Source organism: Microtus pennsylvanicus, chromosome 15 (assembly GCF_037038515.1).
Source record: "Microtus pennsylvanicus isolate mMicPen1 chromosome 15, mMicPen1.hap1, whole genome shotgun sequence".
Taxonomy (NCBI): domain Eukaryota; kingdom Metazoa; phylum Chordata; class Mammalia; order Rodentia; family Cricetidae; genus Microtus; species Microtus pennsylvanicus.
Genome location: NC_134593.1, coordinates 19291450 through 19306967, shown reverse-complemented (window position 1 = coordinate 19306967; position 15518 = coordinate 19291450). Strand labels below are relative to the sequence as shown.

Sequence of the window (15518 nt, the reverse complement as noted above, 5' to 3'; positions counted from 1 at the left end):
GGGGTGTGTATGTATGTGTATTTTGTTTGGTTAGTGTGTTTAGTTTTTGTTTTTTTTCAGTAGTTAAACTCCTTAATGGATAGTAGTCACATAGGCAGACTAATAAGCTACATGGTTGATTCTCAGCCCCTGAATTGCTCAAAATAAACAATATGTCCATGTCATAGTGGCAAAACCAAGTATGAAAGTCTTAGGGGTAGGCGGTAGACTTTCAGCATTTCGGTTTTGAGTTTAATTGGATTTCCATTCCATATAGGCGATATTTCGAATTGGTAAATGTAGTAAAACACTTAATTTTTTTTAAAGGCTCTCTCCTTTTATGAAAACTAGCTTAATTTATTTTTCTTAGTCAAGTGCTTTGGTTTATCAAGAGCATTTTGATAGAACTTATTAGGTGCAGTTCTGGCCATCACATAGTGACAGTGAACTTGCAGGTGCTAAAACACATGGGTATAAATATAAATCACTTGGTTTCTATTAGATGAGCACATGAATCTGGCAGATTAACTTTTATATATGTATATACACGTGCATACCTGCATACATCACAAACGCCCAGAGTGTGGCACAGCAAGCAGTGTAGGCACTAAATTGGAACCAGGAAATGGGTGCTGAAATGTTGCTTCCTTGTTCCTAGTTCTTGTTGCCACAGTATTTTACATAGCTGCCCAACTAAACTCTTACGAATTCCTAATTTCACGTGTTACTTCATGATGTATTTTTAATTTATATCTTGAGAGATATTTAATGATTGTATGTTCCTAGTGGCTGCTCAGCCTACTTTCTTATAGAACCCAGGGCCACCAGCCCAGAGGTAGCCCAACTCACAATGGGTTGGGCCCTTCCCCATCAATCACTAACTTAAAAAAGGCCTTACAGGCTCTCAAGTGCAGCCCAATCTTACGAAGGCATTTTCTCAGTTGAGGTTCCTTCCTCCGCTGACATAAAACTAGGCAGCACAGTTTATTAAATTATAAATTCCATTCATTCTTAATCACATTAAAAGTCAGCCTGACACTTGCTGCCATATAGCCCAATTATTTTGGATATTAGTACATAGGAGAGAAGGCATCAAACACTATACTAGTTAATTTAAGTACCAGGATAACTCAAAAGAGTTAGGAAATTTCTTCTTTGTAAAATAATTTCAGCCAGTGAGATGACTCAGCAGGGAAGTGCACTTGTCTCAAACCTGACAATCTGAATTTAATCCTCGGAATTCACAGGATGGAAAGAGAGGACAGACTCCCAAAATTAGTCCTCTGACTCCACATGTACACACAATAAACAAATACATGTAAAAAGACAAGTGTTTAACCACCACAGCCCAGAGAAGCCCATAATAAAGATGTATTGGTTCAGTTGCAAGTCTGTGTCCTCCATAACACAAGCGGGACCAGTAAGGTGCCTCCCATCTAGTGGTGAGGACAGTGTTCTGGTTTGAAAGTTGTAGGGCGTGAAGAAGCAATAGTCTTATAAAATGTAACTGTAAAAGTTTTCACGCACTTTAAATGATGGCAGGGCCTACGTGAAGCAATCCTGACAGTTTGGCTGAGACCCAAGCTCCACTTAACAGTCTTTGCATCTGGAGGAGTGACACCAGTGCCGGGGATTCATTCCTTCCTGCCCTCCTCCCCCACAAAATTGTGAACTTGAGTCTTAGTTTCTAGGACCACCAACTAACTTACATTATTGTAGGTAGAGAATTGAATTAAATATCGTCACCACTAGGTGACATTAGCTAATTTCCAAAATGTGACAAATGACATGGAACAAGTGACAAAATTCAATTTTAACAGATATTATAAAACGAAGGGGAAGATGCACTGATACTAGGCTAAAGGAAAAAAAGTACTAGAAGCATGAAGTTTGGGTTTGGACAAATAGGTGATGTGGGTCAGTAAAAAAATCTAACTCTGTTAGAAACACCTGCTGAATTGTTTTGGGCAAAAAGATGTGATGACAGAAGTTTACTTTAAACCATTTCAGAAGAACGTGGGTGGGCAGGAGAAAAAAAAGAATAGAATAAATTAAGTTAAAAGGTCTATAATTAGTATAGTCCATTGCCAAAGATCAAAGTTAAAGGTTGGTACAGCCATGTTAGTGAGACTTCAATTAATAGTTACTGACAGTAAAGAAAGAACTAAATTCCAATCTTTATTGTGTAGGAGTGACTGGGCATCTAACAGGGTTATGAATTAGCGAGTAATTTGGGTTCGCGTAAGCACTTAGGAATGTTCGGTTGGTGTGAGTGATTAGAACAGCTGTGTCTATTAGTTAACATTTAACATTATTTTTTAAATTTATTTATTGTATTACAGTATTCTGCCTACATGCATGCCTGCAGGCCAGAAGAGGGCAACAGATCTCATTACAGATGGTTGTAAGCCACCATGTGGTTGCTGGGAATTGAACTCAGAACCTTTAGATGAGCAGGCTCTTAACCACTGAGCCATCTCTCTAGCCCCCTAACGTTATTATCAAAGTGAGGATGTAGTGAATTGCTCGAGCTCATGACTACCATGCACAAGGTCTGCTATCTTTAGCTCAGAACAAAATACCATTGACATTGAAGTTAGAATTCCATTCTCCTTCAGAAACTGGAAGACTGATGATCTCAGAATTACTTTTGTTCTCCAAAAGCATTGTTTTCATGTCTTTGAGAAAGCAAATTTTGTGTTAAGAGACACATACATAGTAAACTGGAAGGAATAGGAAATTCATGACTATTAGCTCCTAATAGTCCTCTGAGAAGGTGTGGAGAAGACTGGTAGTATATCTTCCCATCGTTATATCCTGGAACAACTTTACATTCTCCTGGTAGTATGGACCTTCCTCAGGAAGAATTTGGGTTTTGTTAGTGTTTTGTTTTTACCATTCTGTATAACCAACCGAAAACCTATACATGCATGCTAAGGTGTAGTGTATCTCTGAGCTGCAATCCCAGTCCCTCGGGCTTTTTAAAGGAAGGCATGGATCATCATGGGTGTGTATCCTTATGCTTACTAGAAATTATGCCAGAGTTTAGTTATTCTAGTGCAGAAGTTTTGATAATGTCCTTATTTGCTAAGATATCTGTAGTTCTCAAAGAGACATTTGGGTCTCTATAAGAAAATATATTCTTGTATGTGTTTGATTATTTTTATTAATCAAGATTTTGTTGTTGTTTATGTGTATTCCTATTGACTAGTAATTCCTCTAAAGGGATGCAAGAATAATCAGGAACTTGGTCAAGGATTTATGTCTGAAGATCCTCATCAAAGCACTTACACAGAGACAAATTGAAAATAGTTCCAACATTCAAAGATTTACAAACAAGTGGTAGTGTATTGTTTTACCCATTAGACTGTAATCCAGAAACAGAGACCCCCTTCATTGATGAAACTGTGTATATAAGCAGTTGAAGGAATTTGTCCCCTGAGGAAAAAAAAATTGGCAATATTAACAAAATTGTTATACAGTAGTATAATGTGATTGACTAATAGGAATGACAGGGACAGCTGTACACCATGAAGTTGCTTCAGATGCCACTGGTCATCGACTGATGTGTAACCTCAGAAAGTTCAGTGTGTTTCAGTGTCTAGTACATACTAAGATGCAGGTGTTTGGGACAAAATAAAATACCTATTTTAATGTATAATGACACTTAGTGAAATAAAATTCAAGTTCTTTGAAGAAATTTTAAAATTGGGTTCAAAATACAAGAACTTTCTTTTTATACTTCTTCCCCTTAAATTGAATACTATCTTTTTTTTTTGCCAGTTTACTATTATTCTCAGAGTATCAATATGATTGGCAGCTGGATTACATATTATGGGGAAAAAATCAGCTAAATAGTTGCTGGATGAAGGCACTAAAAAGGGATCTTAACAAATTTTCTTAGCTACCTTAGTTTGACGAGGCAAAGGTGTGACAAGTCCTACATGAAGAAATGCTGCTCCCAGCTTGTGAACAAGGGCAGGCTCTCAGTGTGTATGTCAGAGCCTAGGAGAAAGACACAGCTAGCTCAAGCTCCCTGGAAGAGTCTTAAGTTACACTCATCTTTGAATGCCTCAAGGATATATGAAATGTTTCAGAGTCTAGGTTATCTTCCTGCTGTCCAAGAAGATACAGTGAAGCAATTGTCACCTTAGTCTGCATTTTAAAAACTGAAGCAGGACTATGAATTTGAGATACTGATGATTAACTTACTCTAATAGGTCTCCTGGACAGAAAGCACTCCTGCCTGCGAACAGTAAGGCTGCAGACCTGGGGGAGAAGGAATGCCCTTTGAGCGTATCTTTCCAGAGCCACATCTGCTCCAGTGCTTGTCTGATGGAAACACCGCTGTCCTTGAAGGGAGAAAACCCTCTGCAGCGACCAATCCGATGTCACTTCCAAAGACGGCACGCAAAGACAAACTCTCATTCTTCTGCCCTCCACGTGAATTATAAAACGCCCTGTGGACGGAGTCTACGGAACATGGAGGAAGTTTTCCATTACCTCATTGAGACAGAGTGTACCTTTTTATTCACAGACAACTTTTCCTTCAATACTTATGTTCAGTTGACTCGGAATCACCCAAAGCAAGATGAAGTTGTTTCTGCTGTGGATATTAGTAACGGAATGGAACCAGTGCCCATTTCCTTCTGTAATGAAGTAGACAGTAGGAAACTCCCACAGTTTAAGTACAGAAGGACAGTGTGGCCCCGAGCATGTTATCTAAACTCTTCCAGCATGTTTTCTGTCTCATGTGACTGTTCTGAGGGCTGCATAGACGTGTAAGTAGAAGAACGTGATGTTACAGACAATCCGCACCTAGACGCATTTGTCTCTTCTTACTGTGTTCCTGGTTGTCATTTTGTCTGTCTAAAACCTGTGCACAAATTGTCTAAAATAGATGAAAAGATAACATTTCATTAATTATAACTCTGCCAAAAATGGTAATTTGAAATTTATTTTCTCTAAGGATGAGTATTTCCTTTTATGTGGTAATTTAGTTATAATAGCAATTGCAGTGCTGTTTTTTTGAGTATCACGCATGCCCAGACTCTTGAAATACATTCATTCTCTTTGTCACCACACAAACCTGTGTGTTAGGTGATGTATTTCTATCACACAGATAAGGAATTAGTCTATGAAACAGATTCAAAGAGGTCACAGCAGACAAGTAGGAGAGGCAGTATTTAAACATTTATTCCTAATTTCTATGTCATTTGTTATATTTTACTTTTACACATTAAGTATCATTGCTGGCTAATTTTTTAGAATGCCAGTGTGCTCCCAGCTTCTATTCTTTAACCATTGTATTGGCATTCCATCAAGAAAATGAAAACATGTTCTGATACGTCAAGACCTTGAGAAACATTCTTTTAAAGATGTGTAATTCATATGCATCTGTAGGTTTGCAGGTAATAGGGTAGATATGTGTTATATGTATAGTTATCTCTCTTCAAATTATCTACCTATACTAAGTAAAAGAGAAAGGGAAGTTATTTTAATATCATTTTTCCATTATTAGCTGAGAGGTACATTCAAGGATCCCTGAGTGTTTAAAATTTTTTTTTTTTTGTATTAGTAACAAAGTCTGTTCATTTGTATTTCCCGTACATACCCTGAAGCACTACAGGTATCTTGATCTGATAACCCCTATGGTCGTTTAGTGACTGACCGACTGATAAGCCATGGGGTCTGCCTGTCATTTTTCATTTCATATTGAAAAGATGATGAAGACTATCTACACTACAGCAGTTCCTTTACTGTAGCTTCAGTTCCTATGGTCAACTGTAGTCTAGAATTACTGTGCTGGAGAGTTGTTTCAGAGATTAAGAGCACTGACTGCTCTTCCAGAGGGCCCAGGTTCAATGCCCAACACCCACATATCAATTCACATCCAGTACCAAGGGATCCACTATCCTCCCTAGGCAGCAAGCATCAGGCACACAAATGGTACACAGATAATAATAATAATAATAATCAATAGTCATTAGGTGGAGAATTCTACATACACTCAAGTTTTAAACTACATGCTGTCTGGAGTCATGTGTTGGAATGCTCCACTTCATCCCCCCTGCAATGTGAATCGTCTCTATCCACACTGTTCATGACCTGCCAGGTAGTCACTTAACAGCCACATTTATCATCAGATCAAGTGTCATACTTGCAATATATCCAAGTAAGACTTATTTTACTTAATAGTGGCTCCAAAAGACACAAGCAATAAATAATTAACATGCAGGAAAATAAAGCATGCAAGGGCAGATTAATTCTGGCATCATGTGGCAATGTTTCAGACTATTGAGAAAAGCACAAATAAATAGACTTTGGTACTAATATAAGACTTTAAGCATTCAGAGGTCCTTGAATATACCTCTCAGCTAATGAGGGAACAACTATTAAAATAACCTATGATGGACAAGCAGAACTACAGCTTTCAACAAATGAGTATTTGCTGGATAAAATGTCCATTTTGAAAAATTAAAACCCATATAACTAAATATCTGTTGCATGGTCAGATAGCTCAGTGCAGTTGATATTAGTTGTAATAAGCTTTTTGTTGCTATTATTATTCATATTATGTCTAGAGGAGTTTCCATATAATCCTTGAGCAAAAGCCGTCTTCTAAATAAAAGTACACCACGTTTTTATGTCATTTACACTTTTATCGAGTCTCATAACTTGGTGATTTTTTTTTTATTCTGACTTCTCTACTGCCTTTCTTTTAGACAAAAATGTGCATGTCTTCAGTTGACAGCAAAGAATGCCAAAGCATGTTCCTTGTCGCCTGATGGAGTATATACTGGATATAATTATAAAAGACTGCAGAGACTTATACCTACTGGGTGAGGAACCTTAGAGATTTGTTGCAGGGTGCATGTCTGTGGAGGATGGTACTTTTGTAAGTTGTGTGCATGGTGCGGTCGTCCTTGTGCCTGTGTGTGCACACACTGGGAGCCAGAGGTCAAAGTCCAGCATCTTCCTCACTCACTGTCCACCTTATTTTTTTTTTTATACGTTCTCTTTCTGAGACAGGAGCTTCACTTTGGCTAGACTGGCTGTCCAGCAGGCCCCAAGGTCCTACCTGCCTCTGTTGCCCTCCCCATACCTGGGGTTGCATATGGTCTCTACCGTGTCCAGCTTGTATAAGAGTTCTGAGCAGCCAGGCGGTGGTGGCACATGCCTTTAATCCCAGCACTCGGGAGGCAGAGGCAGGCGGATCTCTGGGAGTTCGAGGCCAGCCTGGTCTACAGAGCTAGTTCTGGGACTGGCACCAAAGCTACAGAGAAACCCTGTCTCGAAAAACCAAAAAAAAAAAAAAAAAAAAAAAAAAGTTCTGAGCAGCTGAACTCAGGGCCTCATGCTTCCATAGCAAGCATTTTAACTGCTGGCTCATCTCCCAGGCCCAGAAAGTACTGGCTTCCAATATGGTCTACAGGCTTACAGGTTTTGTTTACATTTGTTTCTCATACTAAAAATCTAAATTACTGATAGTAGCATAAAAGCATTGTATATTCTTAGAACTGGAACTCAGACACCACACATATATCAAAATATATAACACTCATCTGCTTCAAGCCTAGGTCCTCAGGAAATGAGTGACTCTGAGTTGTCAATTTTCCCATTAAAACTTACACCTCCAGCACATGGGAGGCAGAGGCTGGATGATACTGAGTTCAAAACTAGCCTGAGAGAAGCTGTTTCAAAAACAAATGAAGGGGCTGAGGAGCTAACTCCGTGGGAAATAGCATGAGGGCGTGGGTTCAAATACCCAGAACTTAGATAAAAAGCTATACACGCCTATAACCACAGAGCTATTCAAGGCTCAAGATACAGGTCCTCGGGGACTTGCTGGCCTAGCGTGGCTTCAGGTTCAGTGAAGAGATCCTGTCTATAGGGACCAATGCAGACAGTGGTGGAGCAGGACACCTGACATCCTTCTCTGGCTTCTGTGCTTGCATGGCTGTGTGCAACACACGCATGAGCATGACCGCACACACATACATACACACGCGCACGCACATACACTAATATGTATTTATTAAAAAGAAGAATGAAGGAAACTAATTTGTCAGTCGATAATTTTCAGTCTATCAAAATTGATGCTAAGTAATAAAACAGAACTAGAATTAGAAGAGTTTCATCCTATAAATTTCCTTTACACATTTAAAAAGCTAACATTTCCCGTGTGCTGAGCACCATGTTACATATCCGGGAAATATTGTGATGTTGAAACAGTCCTGTAGGTTAAACTCTATTATATAAACTTCTCATTTGAGGTTGGAAAGATGCCTCAGTGGTCAAGAGCACTGGCTGCTCAGGTTCAAATCCCAGCACTCAAATGAGGGTTCACATTAGACTATACTTCTGGTCTCAGAAATCCAGTGCCCTCTTTTGATTTCTGTGGGCACTAGGCATGCAGGTGGTACAGTTATGCATATAGGTAAGACAGTCATATATATAAAGTTAGATAGATAGATAAACTCCATTTTAAAAACATAAACTATGATGTAAGCCATGTTGGGCTGCCTTATGCCATACGCCACCTTTTTGGGGTGACTACTGTTATCCTAGTAACAGAGAGTTCTAAGTCCTGAGTTTGCCCATATTTATTTTTCCATATACTTTTAAAGGCCAATATGAAAGGGAGGAAGAAGGCAAAAGACTGCTTTAACGTGATACAAAGGATGATGGGAACAGTTACTTGCTTCAATACTTTGAGACATCAAGTCATGAATTCGTGAGAAAAACATTCTGTTGTCTAGGCAGTGGACCCTTTAGGCATCAAGTATCCTGAAGGGAGCCACACCTCCTAATTTAGAAGCAAAAGCAGAAGTATGCTTCAATTCTCTGACCTTTGTTCAGGGTGGAGAGGATATACCTCTACGCACCGCACTGTCTTAATGTTCAGAACACCAAGAGGTCACACCCTCGGTCAGGGTGTGGAGCCACAGTTGTTATCAACAACTGTGAGCAACCTCAAAGACTCTGACCTTCAGACTAGGTGGAATAGGCTCACATTTTGGGCCTCCGCAAAACTAAAGCTAGTAACCCAGGCAGTCTAGCCCTAAGTTAAGTGAAGTACAATACACATTTCATCTTGCTTTTTAGGCCATCTAATTTACATTGTCTTCTGTGTTATTGCCAGCATTTACGAGTGCAACCTGTTGTGCAAGTGTAGCCGTTGGTTGTGTCAAAACCGAGTTGTCCAGCATGGTCCCCAGGTGAGGCTGCAGGTGTTTAAAAGTGAGAAGAAGGGCTGGGGAGTGCGCTGCCTGGATGACATTGACAGAGGGACATTTGTGTGCATTTATTCAGGTAAAGCAAAGGTTTGTTTTCTGGTTATTTCCCAATTGCATCTGCATACATCTGAATCTATGTTGTCCTAGTCAGCATTGGCTCCTTTTAGCCAATGCAGGGGAGAGCACCAAAGGAGACGAGTCACTGGGTCTTGTGTCCGAAGGCCATAGGTGCTTCAGAAAGGAAAGGCTGTGTTGCACTAGGACTTGGGACTTACACTGTCTTCACAGCCACAGACACTCTGGAGTAAGGTAGGGAACATTCTAAATAAGAGATCTGCATGGCTCACTAAGGTAGAAACAATCAAACCAAAGCTCCTCAATGTTAGTATTGTAATGAGTATTTGCACATGATGATTCAGACAGTTGGTCTAAGCATCTCACTTGGTTCAGGGACTCCACACCACTAACTACACTACTCCACCCAGCCTGCCTAGACATTCGTCCTGTTTCTCAGAGTAGCTCTCGAGTGGAAGCTGTCTAGCTGTCTCTGCACCCTAAGTGGTGTAGACTAGAACGTACACCTAAGGCTGACCTAGAAAGATGAGTGGAATATCTAGTTACTAATTCTAACCTAAGAAGTATAATTTTGAATCCTGAAAAAAATGCATTCAATGAGACAAAGATTTTAATATTAAACTGAGTGTGAGCATAATAGGTAGATCTCACACATTTTAAATAGATCATTTTTCAAGAGTCTAAGGTTTCAAACTTAAAAAGAATTTAAACAAGTTTGCTTTTCATTGTCTAGAGGACTTTTTTCGTTTTTATTTTACATTACTGTGGATTTCTTACTTTTTAAATTGCCAAAATAAACGACTACTGCTTCTTTTAAATAGTTGATATTTATTATGAATGTAAGACATTGGCCTTTTTTAGTGTCTTGGAATGGTTTTCTTGGATGAGTTACCTCAAGTCTATACTTTGTAGGGTGAGTTTATCTTTTCTAGAAACACAGTGCACTTAGCACAGAGTTTTTATTTACAGAGAAGCTGGTGCCTACTTGTTGGAAGAGGTTGTTTTCTGTTTTGATCACTGTCTGTTGTATTTCAGGAAGATTACTAAGCAGAGCCACTCCTGAGAAAACCAATACTGATAAAAACAGAAGAGAACAACAAAACCATATGGAAAATGAGCTTTCCAAAAAGAGGAAAATAGAAGTTGCATGTTCAGATTGTGAGACACAACCTAGCAGTCCTAAAACGGAGCAATGTTCTCTTAAGTCTATCAGTGATCTCAGAGAGCCTGTAATGTAAGTGAAAACTTCAGATCATGGTGTCCTCCCTTGTTAAGGATCAAGAATGTTTGGGTTTTTCCCTGTTTGTGTGTGTGTGTCTCTCTCTCTTCCCACCTCTTCTCCCCTAAACATCTTCTCACCTCATAAATTAAATTTAACACTCCTAGAAAATCCAGCACTCTAACCTTAAAAATCTGGCCAACACATTTCCTTTGGTGTCCCATTTCTGAGTTCACTGTGGATAACTTTCATCTGACTCTATAAATGTTATAAATTTTAATTTTACTTTTATATCAACATTCTATTTGAAAAGCTTTATTGGAATCATTTTTTAAAACACATTTTAAAATTATTGGTAGCTACCCGGGCGGTGGTGGCGCACGCCTTTAATCCCAGCACTCGGGAGGCAGAGGCAGGCAGATCTCTGTGAGTTCGAGACCAGCCTGGTCTACAAGAGCTAGTTCCAGGACAGGCTCCAAAACCACAGAGAAACCCTGTCTCGAAAAAAACCAAAAAAAAAAAAATTATTGGTAGCTAATGATTACCTTTTCCTTCCTCGAATAAATAATATAGATGTGATATAGATTAATTTCTTTTTTAAAAAATTTTTAATTATATTTTATGTATATGGTGGTGCACTCAGGGACCAGGGTGGGTGCTGGGAATTGAACCCAGGTCCTCTGGAAAAGCAGCTAGTGCTTTTAACCAATGAGATATCTCTACAGTCCCTAAATTAATTTCTAACAATAATGGAAGTTTATGAAGTAGAGATGTTACCTATATTTTAGTGATATTCAGAATAAATTTTCTTTTCCTTTTCAGAGAAATGAACTGTAGAAATATTTCAAAAACTCAGCGTCACTCAGTCATTAGAAGTCCTAAATCGAAGACGACTATTTTTCACTGCAATGAGAAAGACATGGTAAGAACTATAAGAACAGACTGCATGGTTGCATGCCTACTGTGCTAGTGCTTGCGAGGCCAGTTCAGGAGGATCATGAGTTTGAAGTCAACTCAGGCTACATAGCAAGACATTATTTTCAAAACAAAAGGAGCTATGCCTTTCCAAGGCCATTAACTATGATCTTACCTTTCTAGCCTTCACTGAAGTATTTATGCTACATAATACAATGTAGGATTGACATTGTTTTGCCATACAGGCTATTCGAGTCTGAGATACACACAGATTTATTTTTGTATTTTTAGTTCAAAAAGTATCTTGACAGTTGTTGCAGTTGTCACTAAGGTGCCTAGAAATAGACAGTAGAAAAGGGGTACATGTGTTGGCTCCACTTATGTCAAGACTCCTTACAATATCAGCTCTGGGGCTTTTCAGAACTAACCTAGTATGTACGGCCTATAAAGGGTGATTCTTGGTGCAAGAGGTTCAGCTGCTTAGTACTTTCTCCTGACTTGAGAGTAGAGCTGTCTTTCTTATTTTCTTTGAAGGGTTTTGTTTCCTCAGAGTCTACCACCCCTGAAGATGAGAATGGATTTAAGCCAGCTCCGGAACACCTAAACTCTAAAGCTAGAGCTCACGGTAGGCTTTATTTCCTCATGGCTGTCCCTCTCTTGCCTCTTTGTCCCTTTTGTTCAGTGTCTACCACTTCTTTCCATAGACTTCATAACAAATTGGTGGGTTTGTCATGTGGAAACTGGTAAACTGTATCCAAATCTGACCTGCCAAATATTAATTATGGTTGGTAAAAGATGCTTTTTACATTTTTAAATAATTGAAAAATCAGATGGTGCATAATATTTCATAACACTTGGGAATTATATGAACTTGTAACACCAGTGTCTGTAAAAAAAGTTTGGGTAGAATGTAGCTACAGGCATTGATTTACACGTTTCTACTTTCCCTCTACATCAGCATAACTGAATAGTGACAACACAGATTCTATGACCAGCAGATCCTTGGTGACCAGTCCTCCGTTCACAGGAGTTTGCAGACGTCTGGTCTGGTTTCAGCAGTGACTTACTGCATGGCAGAAGGGGTAGAGTGCATGGCTCTCACCATGTGGTCTGCAGGTGTTGTCTGTGGCTCTGGAAGCTCTAGCTAAAGCGGCCCACTTCAATCTTTCCCTATGGACCCCTAAAGATGCATTCCTCTAGCAGTTCTGCCCATACCACTGTATAGGGTCCTCAGTATAATGCTAGCGCGGGTACAGACTCCCTCCACAGAGTACTGTCTTTTGGAGTACAACCTCTACATGACAAATGTCACAGCTTGGGCAGACCGGGGTTTGCAACTTTTGTATTTTGATGAGTCCCTCAAGAGGGAGATGGATGACAAATGCCCTGTTTTGGAGAGCAGGCCGGCGACAGCTGCCTCTTCTCCCACCTCATACCCTTAATCTGCAACCCCAACTCCCCAGGGAGTGTTACAGGGTAGATTGGTGGAGGTATGGTTGCTCCTTACTGGGAAATTCTATTAAGAAAGAGCATTTTACATAATAGTTATTTTACCCTTTAATACAGATGAGCCACAGTGAGTACAGTTGCTTTGGCTCTTTCCCCATTTTCACCAGTCGCTAAGTATATATAGCAGGTAGATCAAATAACAACACCAAACAGCTAGTAGAAACTATCAGAAATCTTTGACTAAAATACAAGTACCGTAGGAGCAGCATCCACATGATAATGAGTAAACCATGAGCTTTTATTTTTTAGTAAGTAGAATTTCTTTCTAAAAATATTTTTACTAGTTGCATGTATTTATGAGTATGATAAGACAGTCATTATACAGTGTGTAATGATCATTTACCTCAGAGATTTGTTATTTCTTGATGCTGGGAACATTTGAAATTGTCCTTATTGGCTATTTGGAAATATATCATTAGTTATTGTCAACCATTGCTGTCTTACTGTGCTGTCTGGGACATTAGAATTACACCTCCTATCCTACTGCGCCCATGCACTTACTAGCCACCTCACTCTGCCCCCTCTTCCTCAGCTCCTTCCCAGGCTCTAGCAACCACTGTTCTGTTTCCGGCTTCTTTGACATTAACTTTTGTTGTTCTTGAGACAGGGTCTCTCTGTGTAATAACTCTGGCTGACCTAGAACTCACTCTTTAGACCAGGCTGGCCTCAAACTCAGATATCCGCCTGCCTCTGCCTCCCGAGTTGTGGGATTAAAGGTGTGTGCCACTGCCACTCAGCTAGGAAAATACCTTCAAAGATTTTTGCCTTCCCTCCTTTAAAAACAATATTTGCCCATTTATTTGAGGGAAAGGAATGTTCACGTACACATGCCATGGCATGCCAAGATCAAAGGACAGCTTTTGAGAATCTGTTCTTTTCTTCAACCACATGGGGTAGCAAGGGTTGAACTCAGGACTTCAGACTTGGCAGCAAGTACTTTTACCCTCTGTACCATATTGGCAGACTAAGATCAACTTTTTAACTAAAGTATAATTTGGGGGGAGGGCACCGAATTATAAAGGCCTGAGTGGGTTGCTTTTTTTTCTTTTAAGTACATGAATTTAGTTATTCTGCCTGACATGTATTCATCCTTTGGATGTTCACTAAGGGTTAGTTCCATTATTGATACAAAAACTGACTAAGTTCATCTCCTTTGTTGGTTTATAATAGTCCAGTTTTTGACTGGTCTTAAAGGCACCACACATCAGTGTGTGCAAGCCCCTGGAAACACGGTTGTTTTTGCTGGAGTTTGAGGAAAAGAACTCCTGGCAGTGTTCTTAGAACATGTTAACGGCCTCTCCACTCTCTTGTTGCCTGAGTCTAGAATATACTTAAATACAGAGTCCAGAGTCAGTGAAATGAAAGCCACTTTTACCAAATTTGATATTAAATACATTAATGCGGAAACAACACGTAGATGCATGAAAAGCTGTGATGCCAGGCAAAGAAAACGGGCTTTAGAATTTGGGCATACTCGTGCATTTCTCTAGTTCTCTGTGTGAGTCAGGGGAATCTTTTTAGTTCTCGAGACTCAGTGTTCTCATTTATAAAAGTCAGGTAACACTGCCTACCTTAACGCGTGATAAGGGTTATGCGATTTAAAGCAGTTGTCTTCTAACCTAATCTTAGCACTGTGACTCAGCCAAGTGTATGCCCTGACAATTCTTCCTAACAATGTCTACTAGAGGACTTAAGTTCAAACCAAGTTGGTTACTCGGAAGACGGACAGCTGGTTGAATCAGACGTGATAGATACAACTAGAAGTCGAGAAGACACTTCACCAGAGGGCAGGTGGAAGCACGTAGCCACGGTGAATAATGAGAAAACTGAAAAGGTGCTTGAGGTTCCAGTGAAGTCCCGAGAAGAAGGACCTGCATCCTCTCACAGTCAGCCGGGCTTCTGCGATGAAGAGTTGCCAAATGAAAGGACAAAGACGCTGTCACCTTCTGTAATGAGCCTCGGTAAAGAGAATGTGTTCCTATTGGATGCTTCAAAAGAAGGAAATGTGGGCCGTTTCCTTAATGTGAGTATCAGGGTTAAGATTCCTATTTCTAAGCACCCCTTTCCTTAAAATTTATCAGGAAGGTAGAATTAATAGTTTCTAAAGACAGACCGAGCCAGTCTTCTGTTTATGTACCTCTGCATGCTACTTCTTGATACTTAATTCCTAATATGGAATTAATATGGGAATGACTATTTAGGGTTTTTTGAGGATCATACTAATTAATATAAATTGCTTGAAAGTGCTACCTGATGGAGGAAGGTTATTGGCTAATAAAGAAACTGCCTCGGCCCATTTGATAGGCCAGCCTTTAGATGGGTGGAGTAAACAGAACAGAATGCTGGGAGGAAGAGGAAGTGAGCTCAATCGCCTTAGCTCTGCTCTCTGAGGCAGACGTGATGAAGCTCTGACCCAGGATGGACATAGGCTAGAATCTTCCCGGTAAGCACACCTTGGGGTGTTATACACATTAATAGAAATGGGCCAAGCAGTGTTTATATGAATACAGTTTGTGTGTTGTTATTTCGGGGCATAAGCTAGCTAGGCAGCTGGGAGCAGGGCGGCAGGAATGCAACCCGCA

General features: G+C 39.8%; 1 protein-coding gene across 4 annotated transcripts in view; it reads left to right on the top strand.

Annotated features, from left to right (window-relative positions):
• Setdb2 (SET domain bifurcated histone lysine methyltransferase 2) overlaps window positions 1–15518 on the top strand; it is a 63829-nt gene that overhangs the window by 14615 nt on the left and 33696 nt on the right. For all 4 annotated transcript variants that reach the window (XM_075949922.1, XM_075949920.1, XM_075949919.1 and 1 more), the window contains 7 exons: window positions 4200–4760; window positions 6705–6821; window positions 9125–9294; window positions 10329–10527; window positions 11335–11434; window positions 11962–12052; window positions 14622–14959. In XM_075949922.1, coding sequence (XP_075806037.1) covers window positions 4200–4760; window positions 6705–6821; window positions 9125–9294; window positions 10329–10527; window positions 11335–11434; window positions 11962–12052; window positions 14622–14959 — 1576 coding nt within the window. The remainder of the gene's footprint in view (window positions 1–4199; window positions 4761–6704; window positions 6822–9124; window positions 9295–10328; window positions 10528–11334; window positions 11435–11961; window positions 12053–14621; window positions 14960–15518) is intronic.